Source organism: Dasypus novemcinctus, chromosome 26 (genome assembly GCF_030445035.2).
Source record: "Dasypus novemcinctus isolate mDasNov1 chromosome 26, mDasNov1.1.hap2, whole genome shotgun sequence".
NCBI classification, from domain to species: Eukaryota; Metazoa; Chordata; class Mammalia; order Cingulata; family Dasypodidae; genus Dasypus; species Dasypus novemcinctus.
The window spans coordinates 10,165,555-10,178,160 of record NC_080698.1 but is presented as its reverse complement, the minus strand read 5'-3'; the positions used below and the strand labels follow the sequence as shown (position 1 = coordinate 10,178,160).

At 39.4% G+C, this 12,606-nt stretch overlaps 1 protein-coding gene across 2 annotated transcripts in view; it reads right to left on the bottom strand.

Moving 5' to 3' along the window:
* IHO1 (interactor of HORMAD1 1) overlaps positions 1 to 11,182 on the bottom strand; it is a 42,799-nt gene extending 31,617 nt beyond the window's left edge. Inside the window, exons 1-3 of one of the 2 annotated variants that reach the window (XM_071212062.1) lie at positions 11,111 to 11,182; positions 4,533 to 4,707; positions 3,194 to 3,357 (exon numbers count right to left, since the gene is read on the bottom strand). In XM_071212062.1, the coding sequence (XP_071068163.1) occupies positions 3,194 to 3,357; positions 4,533 to 4,707; positions 11,111 to 11,166 (395 nt within the window). In that variant the 5' untranslated portion in view covers positions 11,167 to 11,182. The remainder of the gene's footprint in view (positions 1 to 3,193; positions 3,358 to 4,532; positions 4,708 to 11,110) is intronic. The other variant, XM_071212061.1, reaches the window with a different exon arrangement.
* Positions 11,183 to 12,606: the final 1,424 nt, after the last annotated feature.

Sequence of the window (12,606 nt, the reverse complement as noted above, 5' to 3'; positions counted from 1 at the left end):
CAACTCTCACTGGGAAGCAGATGTAGCTCAGTGGCTGAGTGCCTGCTTTCCATGTACAAGGTCCTGGGTTCAACCTCTGGTATCTCCAAAAAAAAAAAAAGGAAAATAAATTTTGGAGCACATGAGGAGAAATATAAATGCTCATTCATTGTTGGCTGGGAATATAAAATAGTGCAACCACTATGGAAGACAGTTTGGTTTTTCCTCAGAAAGTTAAATATAGAATTACCATATGACCCAGCAATCCCACTTCTAGGTATATACCCAAAAGAATTAAAAGCAGGGACTCAAACAAATATTTGCACACTGATGTTCATAACAGTATTATTCACAATTTCCAAAAGGTGGGAGCAATCCAATTGTCCATCATCATATAAATGGATAAACAAAGTATGGCATATCCTACAATGGAATATTATTCAGCCATAAAAAGATATGAAGGGAGTAGATGTGGCTCAAACGGTTGAGCGCCTGCCTCCCACACGGGAGGTCCCTGGTTTGGTTTTCAGTGCCTTCTAAAATCAAAAAACAAACAAGAGGCGGCAGACTTGACCCAGTGGTTCGGGCGTCTGTCTACCACATGGGAGGTCTGCGGTTCAAACCCTGGGCCTCCTTGACCCATGTGGAGCTGGCCCATGCACAGTGCTGATGTGTGCAAGGAGTGCCATGCCACACAGGGGTGTCCCCGCATAGGGGAGCCCCATGCACAAGGACTGCACCCCGTAAGGAGAGCCACCCAGCGCGAAAGAAAGTGCCTGCCCAGGAATGGTGCCGTACACACGGAGAACTGACGCAGCAAGATGGCACAACAAAAAGAAACACAGGTTCCCGTGCCACTGACAACAACAGAAGCAGACAAGGAAGACACAGCAAATAGACACAGAGAACAGACAACTGGGGTGGGGGGGGAAGAGGAGAGAAATAAATAAATAAATCTTTAAAAAAAAACAAAAACAAAAAAACAAACAGGAAACAAAGCAAAGCAAACAAAAAACCAACTCAGGGGAGTGATGTGGCTCCCACATTTGAGGCTCCAGGTTCAATCCCTGGCCCTGTACCTAAAAAAAAATAAAAGTAAAAGAACAGAGTTCTGATATATACTGTAACATGGATGATTCTTGAATTCTTGAAGACAATATGTTAAGTGAAAAAAGCCAGACACAAAAGGATAAATATTATATGATCTTACTTATATGAAATGATTAGAATATGTAAATTCAGAGTCAGAAACTAGAACACACATTACCAGGGATTAGGGCATGTGTAGGGAAAGGGGAAACAACATACTAAATAATTAACACCAATGAATTGTATATTTGAAAGTGGTTAAAATGGGAAATTTTAGAGTATATATGTTACCAAAATAAAAATCTTTAAAAACCAAAGCATTGTACAATACAAAGAGTGAACCCTAATGTAAATCTGGATTACAATTAATAATGTACTTATAATAATATTGTTTCCTCAATTGTAACAAAGGTATTACAGTAATGCAAAATGTTAATAATAGGGAAAACTGTGTGGGGTTGTAGCAGTTTGATATAGTTATGAATTCCAAAAATAGATATTGGATTATATTTGTAAACTGTTTTGTACCTGGGTGTGAATAAATTATAATTAGGGTTTGATGGGGCCACATCAGTAGGGGATTGAGTCCCTGCCCCTTGGTGGATGGGGACTCACAGATAAAAGACATGGCAAAGATTAGTGTTGAGATTTTTGATGTTGGCATTTAGATATTGGAGTTTAATGCTGAACTCTTAAGCTGGAGACTCGGGAAGTAAGCACACAAAGGAAAGAAAAGCAAGCCTGGGAAGAGAGGAACCCAGGAAGCCTAAACCCTGGCAGACATCAGCAGCTATCTTGCCCCAACATGTGAAAATAGACTTTGGTGAGGGAAGTAACTTATGCTTTATGGTCTGGTATCTGTAAGCTCCTACCCCAAATAAATACCCTTTATAAAAGCCTACAGCCTTCTGGTATTTTGCATCAGCACCCCTTCAGCTGACTAATACAGAAGTATATGGGAACTCTGTACTTTCTGCATGATTTTCTATAATCTTATACCTTCTCTAATTAAAAAAATGAGAAAGAAGGAAGGAAGAAAGGAAAGGAGGGAGGGAGGGAAATATTCAGAGGGACTTACCTAAATCAATGTCTAAAAAAACATTTTTTATTAGCTACAGAAACATCGTTCAAACAAAATATAACCCAAAGTTCAGAGAACAGTGAAACTTAAGGCTGTTCTGTCTGAAGCAGGACGGTGGTGCGAGAACCTGCTCATGTGCACGGTGTCCTGCTGTACCCCTGAGGGACCCCTGAAAAACCACTAGGGTTCTAGGGCCTAGATTCCTAAAAGAAAGAAGTTTGGAAATGTCTAGGAAATGTTTATTAATCAACAGAATAAAAAACTTTAAATAGAGCAATAGGTATGCAATAGAAAGGTACTTAATCTAGAAGTTCTTTAGCAAATTCTGTTTGTCTTTCTGGACTGAAAGTACCTAGTGGTGATGCTAATTGGTAGATAGTCACTGTCACAGAAATAAATTGAAATATCTGTGCTTGGATGATTTCTGTGGTGGCTAAAAGTGTAGCCTTGATGATAATTTCTTACCAAGTAAGGGCCAAATTAATTTCTCCATGCCTTCAACTTTCTTATTGCAAATTAATATAGCAGTCCTAATTTATCTCACATATTTGCTAAAAAAATACAATATAAAACACTTAAATGAGAATATGCAAAAAATTGGGGGTTTATTTTTTTTAAGATAACATTTCATAGTGGGAAAATCAGCCTGAAATATGACTTTAAAAATTTATGCACTATATTTTTGACCCTAAAACAAATAATGGTATCTAATTTCCTAATTCTGATGATCTGAAAAGGAAAGCAAATTGAAAGTCAGAATTTTAGGAAGAATAGATATATCATTACTTGAATATTGCACTTCTCTAGGAAATCTTCTAGCTTTTACTTTTCAGAGGGGCAAAAACTGTGGAAGCTATATTCAAAACTACCACAGGTCACATTGGCAAAAAGGCAAATCAAGAGTAATTAGAGTAATTGTTAGATGAGCTGCAAAGATAAAAGTGCTATCATGCTGAAATTGACATTTTATTATAGACATTCTATGTTTTGTTTCCCCCAGAAAAAAAAAAAGAGCAGTCATATATACCTGGAAGGTTTGCATACCTGTCACATTTGTCTTTTGTCCATTTCTTTTTTTCCTCAAACTGTTCCAAGAGGCCTTTTGATTTTCCAATTGACAAAGGAAGAGGAAATAAGCTTCCATTCTTTGAATCTCCTCCAAATAGCTGGGGTTTTGTTTGATACTTTGTGAAAATACTAGGTTCACTCTATTAAATGTAAGAAAAAATCATTATAGCATTCACTATTTTCTGTACAATAGAGTCACATTTAAATACAAATAATAATGCTAAAAAAACAACATAGCAAGTAGTACTTCCATTTTATTTTTGTCTACACAAGAAAATTATATTTAAATAAAGCAACTCTTTTTATTAATATAGTTTCTGCCTTATTAGCCTGGAGATGTTTAAAATATCAGCTAAAATGGCTTAAAACCAATTGCATGAATTTAAAGGGAAAAAAGAATTATTTACGCTGTCTCTGAGATGATGTATTAGAATTTACTCATAAATTTAACTCAAATTGCTCCTGCTCAGATGCTAATGAACTAAAGACCTGTTGATTTAAGTTTGACATGGACTTGACCATGGGCACATGGTGAGACACTTCCTGTATTTTAAGGCAAAACTAACTCAAAGATTCGGGGAATACCTTTACTCCTTCAGATTACTGGGTACCAATTTTTGTACTGGAATACTTATCTCAGCTCATACCCTATTAACCTAAAGCAATGACCTAATCTTACTCATTAAGTCCCTATTTGATGCAGATAAGCCTGTACATAAAATTAAACCTAGCTCTAGACAAGGCAAAAAAATTCTGATTCACAAGAAGAGGAGACAGGCTGGTCTCAAAAAATCAAGGATTCAAGGTACTCTGTCCCTCACTCTGGGACATTAGTCATTAACTAGGGCCTCAGAATCCTCACCAGCTCTTTCCACACCAAGGCAATGTGATACAGTTTACTAAAATTCACAAAGCATCTGAAATTTTTAGAAAAAAAAATTCCATCTAAAATAAACTTTGTTCCTTTATTCCTATTTTATGGCAATGCTTTTTTCTCATTAAATTTTAACAAGTAATAGGATGACTAGTTTTAGAAATGTCATGTAATATTTGGTGCTAGCCAAGAGTGGTCAAGGGATGGCACTATTTTATTTTGCTTAGGTAATAGAAAAAACTGCAAATATAATATTTTTTTCCATTTCAGACTACCAAGCCAAATGAGTATGATTCTAAAATACATTCCAACACAGAATAAGTCTTCTTTATAGTTTATTTCCCTAATGACTGTGAAATGTGTACAGAAAAATTCGGGAACTCAGATTCCCGAAGAAAAGCATACTTTTCATAAATATTCTTTCAGCTTGATCAGACTCACATCTAGAGAATTCTGCTGTGACTGTTTTGGATGTTTCAAGTGGGTACCAAAGTCCAAGGGTGCTGACAGGGTCTCTGAATTTTCTGGACAGAACTGGGATCCAAAGAGGAACTGAGAATCACTGAGGCTGGAGTGATCAGTCTGATTATTATTCCAGTTAGATGACCTAGTGGTCCTGAAATTAAGCAAGAAAAGAAAAAGAAAAAGAAAAAAAAAGGTGATCACATGGACAAATATCCTGAACAAATGAAATAAGAATTCACGGGAAGTAGACTTGGCTCAATGGATAGGGTGTCCATCTACCACATGGGAGGTCCGCGGTTCAAACCCCGGGCCTCCTTGACCCGTGTGGAGCTGGCCCAAGCACAGTGCTGATGCACGCAAGGAGTGCCGTGCCACGCAGGGGTGTCCCCGCATAGGGGAGCCCCACACGCAAGGAGTGCACCCTGTAAGGAGAGATGTCCAGTGCGAAAGGAAGTGCAGCCTGCCCAGGAATGGTGCCGCACACATGGAGAGCTGACACGACAAGATGACGCAACAAAAAGAAAAACACAGATTCCGGTGCCGCTGACAACAGAAGCGGATAAAGAAGCAGCAGCAAATAGACACAGAGAGCAGACAACAGGGGTGAGGGGGGAAGGGGAGAGAAATAAATAAATAAATCTTTAAAAAAAAAAAAAAGAATTCACAACCACGCATTTCAGAATATTCTAGGCAGAGTGCTACCTTGTTCTGACCTCCTAGTCTCCAACAGACTGCCAGAACTAGCTACAAAGAAACATAGGCAAGCTGCCCAGCGCAAAAGAAAGTGCAGCCTGCCCAAGAATGGCTCCGCACACACACGGAGAGCTTGCGCAGCAAGATGACGCAACAAAAAGGAACACAGATTCCTGTACTGCTGACAACAGAAGCAGACAAAAAAAGAACACGCAGCAAATGGACACAGAGAACAGACAACTGGGGCGGGGGGGAGGGGAAGGGGAGAGAAATTTAAAAAAAAAAGATTTATTGAAAAAAAAAACCACTGTCCTTTTTTTTCCTATTTAAAGAAAGCCTTTTTGTATTCTTTGCAGAAATACCAATAAAAGACCTTAAACGTATCTATATCTGAATATGTACAAGAACCATCAAAAATTATTCACAGGAAAGCGGTTGTGACTCAAGCAACTGAGCTCCCATTTACCACATGGAAGACCCAGTTCCATCCCTGGGACCTCCTGGTGAAAAAAGAAACAAGTCATCCCCGACCTGCGTAGCATGGAGAGGCGCAGGCCCCATGAGCCAAGTGATGCACCAAAAAGACAATGACGCAACCAGATAGAAAACAAAATTACTCACAGAACAAAAATAAATCTCTAGAACAAACCCAGGTAATGAAGTGCAGATATGGATCTCACATATGGAACAATCTAAGTGATATTAGCATAAAAATATGTCCTTAAAAATAAAATAAAATATAGAGTTTTGTTTTTCTAAGATGTATTTTTTTCTTGAAATAAAAAATAAATTATTTGGAGCTATCATTGTAATAGTCATGTGTATGAACATACTCTTATAAAGACCCTGGAGATGACAAAACCAAATTTTAGAAGGTAAATTCCTCATAGGTGTGATTCAGGTTAATGTGCTACTATCTGCTTTAATTAATTTTAATATAAACAGCAAGGGTCTAAGCACCAGTCAAATGTAATCTTGATATTTAATTAGTGGTCATTGAATCAACAAATATTTAATCTTTTGGTGAAGTGGGAATTGAAATTTTTCCATTGAAAGTTTAGAAATGACATAAATCTGAGATTTATACATAAACATTTGTACCCACACACGGATGATAGAGACCTCTAAAACACAACTTCTATGGAAATATTTCTATAACAACAAATAAACCTGGTTTATGGGGAAACAGATGTGGCTCAAGCAATTGAGCTCTGACCAACCACATGGGAGGTCCTGGGTTAGGTTCCAGGTGCCTCTAAAAGAAGACCAGCAAGACACCGAGCTGATGCAACAATATAACACAAGAAACACAGGGAGGAAAACATAACGAAAGACACAACAAAGCAGGGAGCAGAGGTGGCTCAAACAATTAGGCGCCTCCCTCTCACATAGGAAGTCCTGGATTCGGTTCCCAGTGCCTCCTAAAAGGAAAATGAGCACACAAGGAACAGACACAGGAGCTCAAACAATGGCAGAGTGGGGGGAATAAATAAATAAAACAAATCTTAAAAAAAAAAACTGGGTTTAAGTCCCAAACTAAAAATTTCCTAGGGACAAATGAGGATATTTGAATGAAAAATAAGAATTGAGTAGAAATTAAAATACATGGGAAGCAGACATGGCTCAACTGATAGAGCGTACGCCTACCATATGGAGGGTCCAAGGTTCGATCCCCAGGGCCTCCTGACCCATGTGGCAAGCTGGTCCATGCACACTGCTGCCATGTGCAAGGAGTGCCATGCCATGCAGGCGTGCCCCAGCGTAGGGATGCCCAACACGCAAGGAGTGCTCCCCACAAGGAGAGCCGCCCCACTGAAAAAAAAAGCACAGCCTGCCCAGGAGTGGCACTGCACACATGGAGAGCTGACTCAGCAAGATGATGCAACAAAAAAGAGACACAGTTTCCTGGTGTCTCCTGTCAATGCAAGCAGACACAGAAGAACACACAGTGAATTGACACCGAGAGCAGACCAAAGGGGGGAAGGGGAGAGAAATAAATAAAAAATTAAAATAAAAAATAAATACATGCTGAAATACGGGCAAAACCTTCCACTTTCCTTTCCTTAGTGACTCACTGCATTTACCAAGTCCGGTTGGCCTGGTTATTCAAACACCTGAAGATTAACCCATCAGTAAACAAAGCCAGTTCTTTCTGGATCTTCCTCTCAGATCAGTGAGGTTCAGCTTTCTTTCTATGATTCCCCATGGTATCAATAACAATATCTAGGATTCCTGAGACAATGTCAAACCAAATCAATTTCAAGTCACCTTAATATATACACAAATAACACCTGTTCTATATATATATATATATTTCTTTTTTTTGAGGTTCCGGGAGCTGGGGATTGAACCCAGGACCTTTTATGTGGGAAGCTGACAAACACTGAGCTACATCAGCTCCCCAGAGTTGGTTGTTTTGTTCATTTTGCTTTTGTTTTTTTGTTTTGTTTTTTAGGCAGCACAGGGAACTGAAGCCGGGACCTCCTATGTGGGAAACAGGCATTCAACCACTTGAGCCACGTCTGTTCCCCAACACCTTATATATTTTTAAGGAGAAAGAGGGACTGTCATAAAATCTGACAAATGAGAGCAAAAAATCTAACAAACTTAAGAAAGTTTGGAAAATTTACTCCTCTATAAAATGGATTAACACTCAGGAAAAGGAAGCCCTAGGAACTGTGCTTTGTGTCAGCATGCAGAACATTATCTTTTTAAAAATTTAATCTGTTCATCATTAATGGAAGAGATAAATAACATGTAATATGCATATAACTGATGCAGCAGTTAGAAGTAATAAGCTAGATTTACATAAATCACATGGATAAGTCTCAAAAACACAATTTTTTGAGTTCAGGATGAAGTGAAAATACAATGAGCTCTATCACATATCATTTAAGTAATTTTTAAACCTACATCATATACACCAAACAAGTATGTAACTGAGTGTATGTATGGAAGGTAAATTAGAAGGACACATATTAACTCTCCTAGAGCATATGCCTACAGGGAAGGAAGGGAGCAGGAATGGAAGAAAAGAGGGAACCGTAATAAAATAATACAAGATGGGCCTTTTTTTTTTTTTTTTTAGTTTGAATTTTTTTTTATTGACTTTGTAATAATATTACATTAAAAAAATATATATATGAGGTCCCATTGAACCCTACCACCCCCACCCCACCTCTCTCCCCCCCAGCAACACTCCTTCCCATCATCATGACACATCCATTGCATTTGGTAAGTACATCTTTGGGCACCTCTGCACCTCATGGTCAATGGTCCACATCATGGCCCATACTCTCCCCCATTCCATCCAGTGGGCCCTGTGAGGATCTACAATGTCCGGTGATTGCCCCTGAAGCACCATCCAGGGCAGCTCCATGTCCCAAAGACGCCTCCACCTCTCATCTCTTCCTGCCTTTCCCCATACCCATCAGCCATCATGTCCACTTTTCTCAATCCAATGCCACCTTTTCTATGTGGACATTGGATTGGTTGTGTCCATTGCACCTCTATGTCAAGAGGAGGCTCAGATTCCACATGGATGCTGGATGCAATCCTCCCACTTTCAGTTGTAATCACTCTAGGCTCCATGGTGTGGTGGTTGTCCTTCTTCAACTCCGTCTTAGCTGAGTGTGGTGAGCCCAATAAGTCAGACTGTAAGTGCTGGAGTCTGTTGAGGCTCAGGACCTGGCTATCACATTGTCAGTCCAGAGATTCAAATCCCCTAAATATAAGATGGGCCTTTTGTAGACTATAAAATATGATCAACTCAGGTCTCTGCACAGGAGGGTCTATTAAAAATTGTTTTTGAAGCAAGATGTTGTTCCCTTTCACCCATTTCGTGTCTTGGCCTTGTTTGTTTTAAATACTGCCAGCTCTGAACACTCTATTTGCTTCCCATGGTTATTTATGCCAGTCTTTAAACCTCACATATGAAGGGGACAGTGATATTGAAAATGATACAACCACATTTAAACATAATACACTGAGCCTATTACAGAGACAATATATAAGTAGGTAGACAAGTAAAACACAGTCTTCAAGACATCTCCATAACAGTTTGTTACATAATGCTGTTGTGTAACCTGAGAAAACATGCTATTCATTAAAATACACACACCCTGTTTCTTTTCTAAATGTTAAATTTAAAGTAATTAGATAGCATATAAGTGCAGATTCTAAACCCAAGGAACCTTCATATTATTAATACAAAACAAAAGAAACTCTAGTTCAGTTCAGGGAAGGGCAATTAGTTTGGCTCATAGAATCATTTCTGAGATTAGCTAAGGTAATGGGCTACACACATATATTGTAATATGAGTTACATAATCATGGCTCAAAATAGCTCTCTGTGACTTCCCTCTTGAACCAAAGAGAATAATTAGCTGGGCTGGGGGGAAGAAAGCAGCTCTGTGAGCCTACTGGAATCATGCAGGATTTATATCCCAAAACTACGATCTGGAATTAATAAAGATAGATTTTACCTACTGTGTCAACAGCAAACACTTTTTTTCTTTTTGAGAAATAAGAACACTGCTCTAGATTTTTGCTGTATTTATAACCGTCTTCAGGAAGGTGTTAGGGAGGGGAAAAAGTCTATTGACAAAAGCAAACCAAAAGCAGATAGAAATCTCTTATACACAACATCTGGAGCACACCCATATAAACTTCAAGTGAAAGATGGCAGGCCTATTGCACAACTGATGGATTCCAAAGTAAGCAGCTTGGTGGAATAGTAGAGGGGCTAATATCTCAATAAGTCTTGTCCACAGCTAGTGTGGCTCGGAACTCCATGGTACCTACAAATTACACTACACAACTGAATACATATCTAAAAATTGTCTTGATTTTTCTCTCTGCTATTTCAATAGTAGTCCCTTCAACTGAGGTGAGAGTTTGCAGATAATGGAACAAGTATAATTCTCACTGGCCTTGTATGAGTCGCCCAAAGGGGTGCTGATGCAAAATACCAGAAACAGATTGGTTTTTATAAAGGGTATTTATTTGGGGTAGGAGCTTACAGATACCAGGCCATAAAGCATAAGTTACCTCCCTCACCAAAGTCTATTTTCATGTGTTAGAGCAAGATGGCTGCCAACATCCACCAGGGCTCAGGCTTCCTGGGTTCCTCTGGGTTCAGCTCCTCTGTTTTCTCCACAGGCTCAGCTGTAGACTATGAGCCTCTCTACACTTTGCCTCTCTCCACAAGTTCAGCTGTGGACTATCAGGTGAATGGCTCTGTCTCTCTCCCTGGGGTTTCTACCATGTCTAAGGAGTTGTCTTTCTTCCTCTGTGTTCTTCTCCTGGCCCAGGTCCTCTCTTCCCAGGGCTTGCTTCTCTTTTGTCTGTGTGCTTACTTCCTGGGGCTCCAGCTTAAGACTTCAGCATCAGAGTCCAACATTAAAAACCCTCCAACTCTATTCTTTGCCATGTCTTTTATCTGTGAGTCCCCACCCACCAAGGGGCCCTAATGATGTGGCCCAATCAAAACCCTAATCATAACTTAATCATGCCCAGGTACAGACCAGATTACAAACATAATTCATTATCTATTTTTGGAATTCATAACCATATCAAACTGCTACAGGCCTCATAGTCTTTAGTTCCTGGGCTGTACCCAGAGTCATTGCTCAATTAACACAGGTGGCTAGTTTCACATTGCTTTTATAATCAGAAAATGGGCAAAAGGAAAAAGACAAGCATGGAAGGGTGAAGCAGTGATAGGGTAGGAGATGAGCAGGGGAAGGAAGAGTTTATGTGGGGTGCCTCTACTACTGTAATCTAACAGGAAGGGAATGCTAGGAAATCAGTGCAACCATGAGATACTCTTAAGCACCAGAAAAAATAATCAGAAAACTTACCCAGAGCCTGAGGGAATACTAAGCATCTCTTTGATATTCCAGACATTAAAATTCATTTCTTATGATATTTCCTATTAGAAAGAAGGAAGGAACATTAATTAAGGAGGTTAACGTGGTTTGTTTTCTTCTCAAAGATTAATGATGATTATTCTATGTAATGAGAACATTTCATCAGTTACATTCACATCAAATTGGTGAAAATTTCCACTACCTGCATAACACAAACAGGTATTTTCTGCTGCTAAACTATATAAAAATTCATATCTTTTTAATAACAGGGACAGGGACAGCCAAAAGTCACCTGTGAAACAGTAAATTTGCCTTCCATCCTCTGGCTCTCCTGACCTTTTCTTTGCAATATTTTTTCTTTCCATTCTATTAATAATCTGCTCTCAAAAAAAGACCAATAAATCCCATCTTTCATTGCCTGATATGATAGATGACAATCTACTACATCTCCTGAGAAGACCAGTTCTTCCAACACCATAGGATATCGGAATGCCAACAGAGTTTTGGAACTTAGGTAAGAGAGAAGCTAGGTGAGGAGGGAGTGCTTTGGGCAAAAGCGCTTCCCACACTGACAAGCAGTTGCCTACTGTGTTCATGAATAACCCAACACTGCACACTATAGTTCATTATGATGACCCTTTAGCCTGGATTTTAGGAAACAAATCCAATTTCAACGTTTTGTGTCCCTAAGCTCTCAAGAAAATTCGTATTTATCAGGATATACATTACCATTGTGGGCATCAGAAAATGATTCTCATACATGTAGTGAACTCAAGACCATCAAACAAAAAATACTGTCCCAAAACACACCTAGATAAAATTAAACAGAAGTACTAAACCTTCTTACATACTTACGTTTTATATAATTTAACCTTTAGAGAAATGTTACAATGCAGGTTTTAAAAAATTTTCTAGAAAATAGATGCATTTGAATGTTTTGTTTTTAAAGGTTTATTATTTATTTATTTCTCTCCCTTCTCCCCCCACCCAGTTGTCTGCTGTCTGTGTGCATTCACTGTGTGTTCTTCTGTGTCCACTTCTATTCTTGTCAGCGGCACAGGAACCTGTGTCTCTTTTTGTTGTATCATCTTGCTGCATCAGCTCTCCATGTGTGCGGCGCCACTCCTGGGCAGGATGGACTTTCTTTCGCACTGGGCAGCTCTCTTTATGGGGCGCACTCCTTGCGCGTGGGGCTCCCCTATGCGGGGGACACCCCTGTGTGGCATGGCACTCCTTGCACGCATCAGCACTGCGCATGGGCCAGCTCCACATGGGTCAAGGAGGTCCTGGGTTTGAACCGTGGACCTCCCATGTGGTAGGCGGATGCTCTATGCATTGACCCAAGTTGGCTTCCCTTGAATGTTTATAACCACTTGTTTTGCAAGAACTTAAGTGCAGATCACAAGATCAAGGAGCTAAAGACACTATCACTTACTCTGTTCCTTCTTTGTGCCAGGCACAGTGCTAGTTATATACACCCACTCATT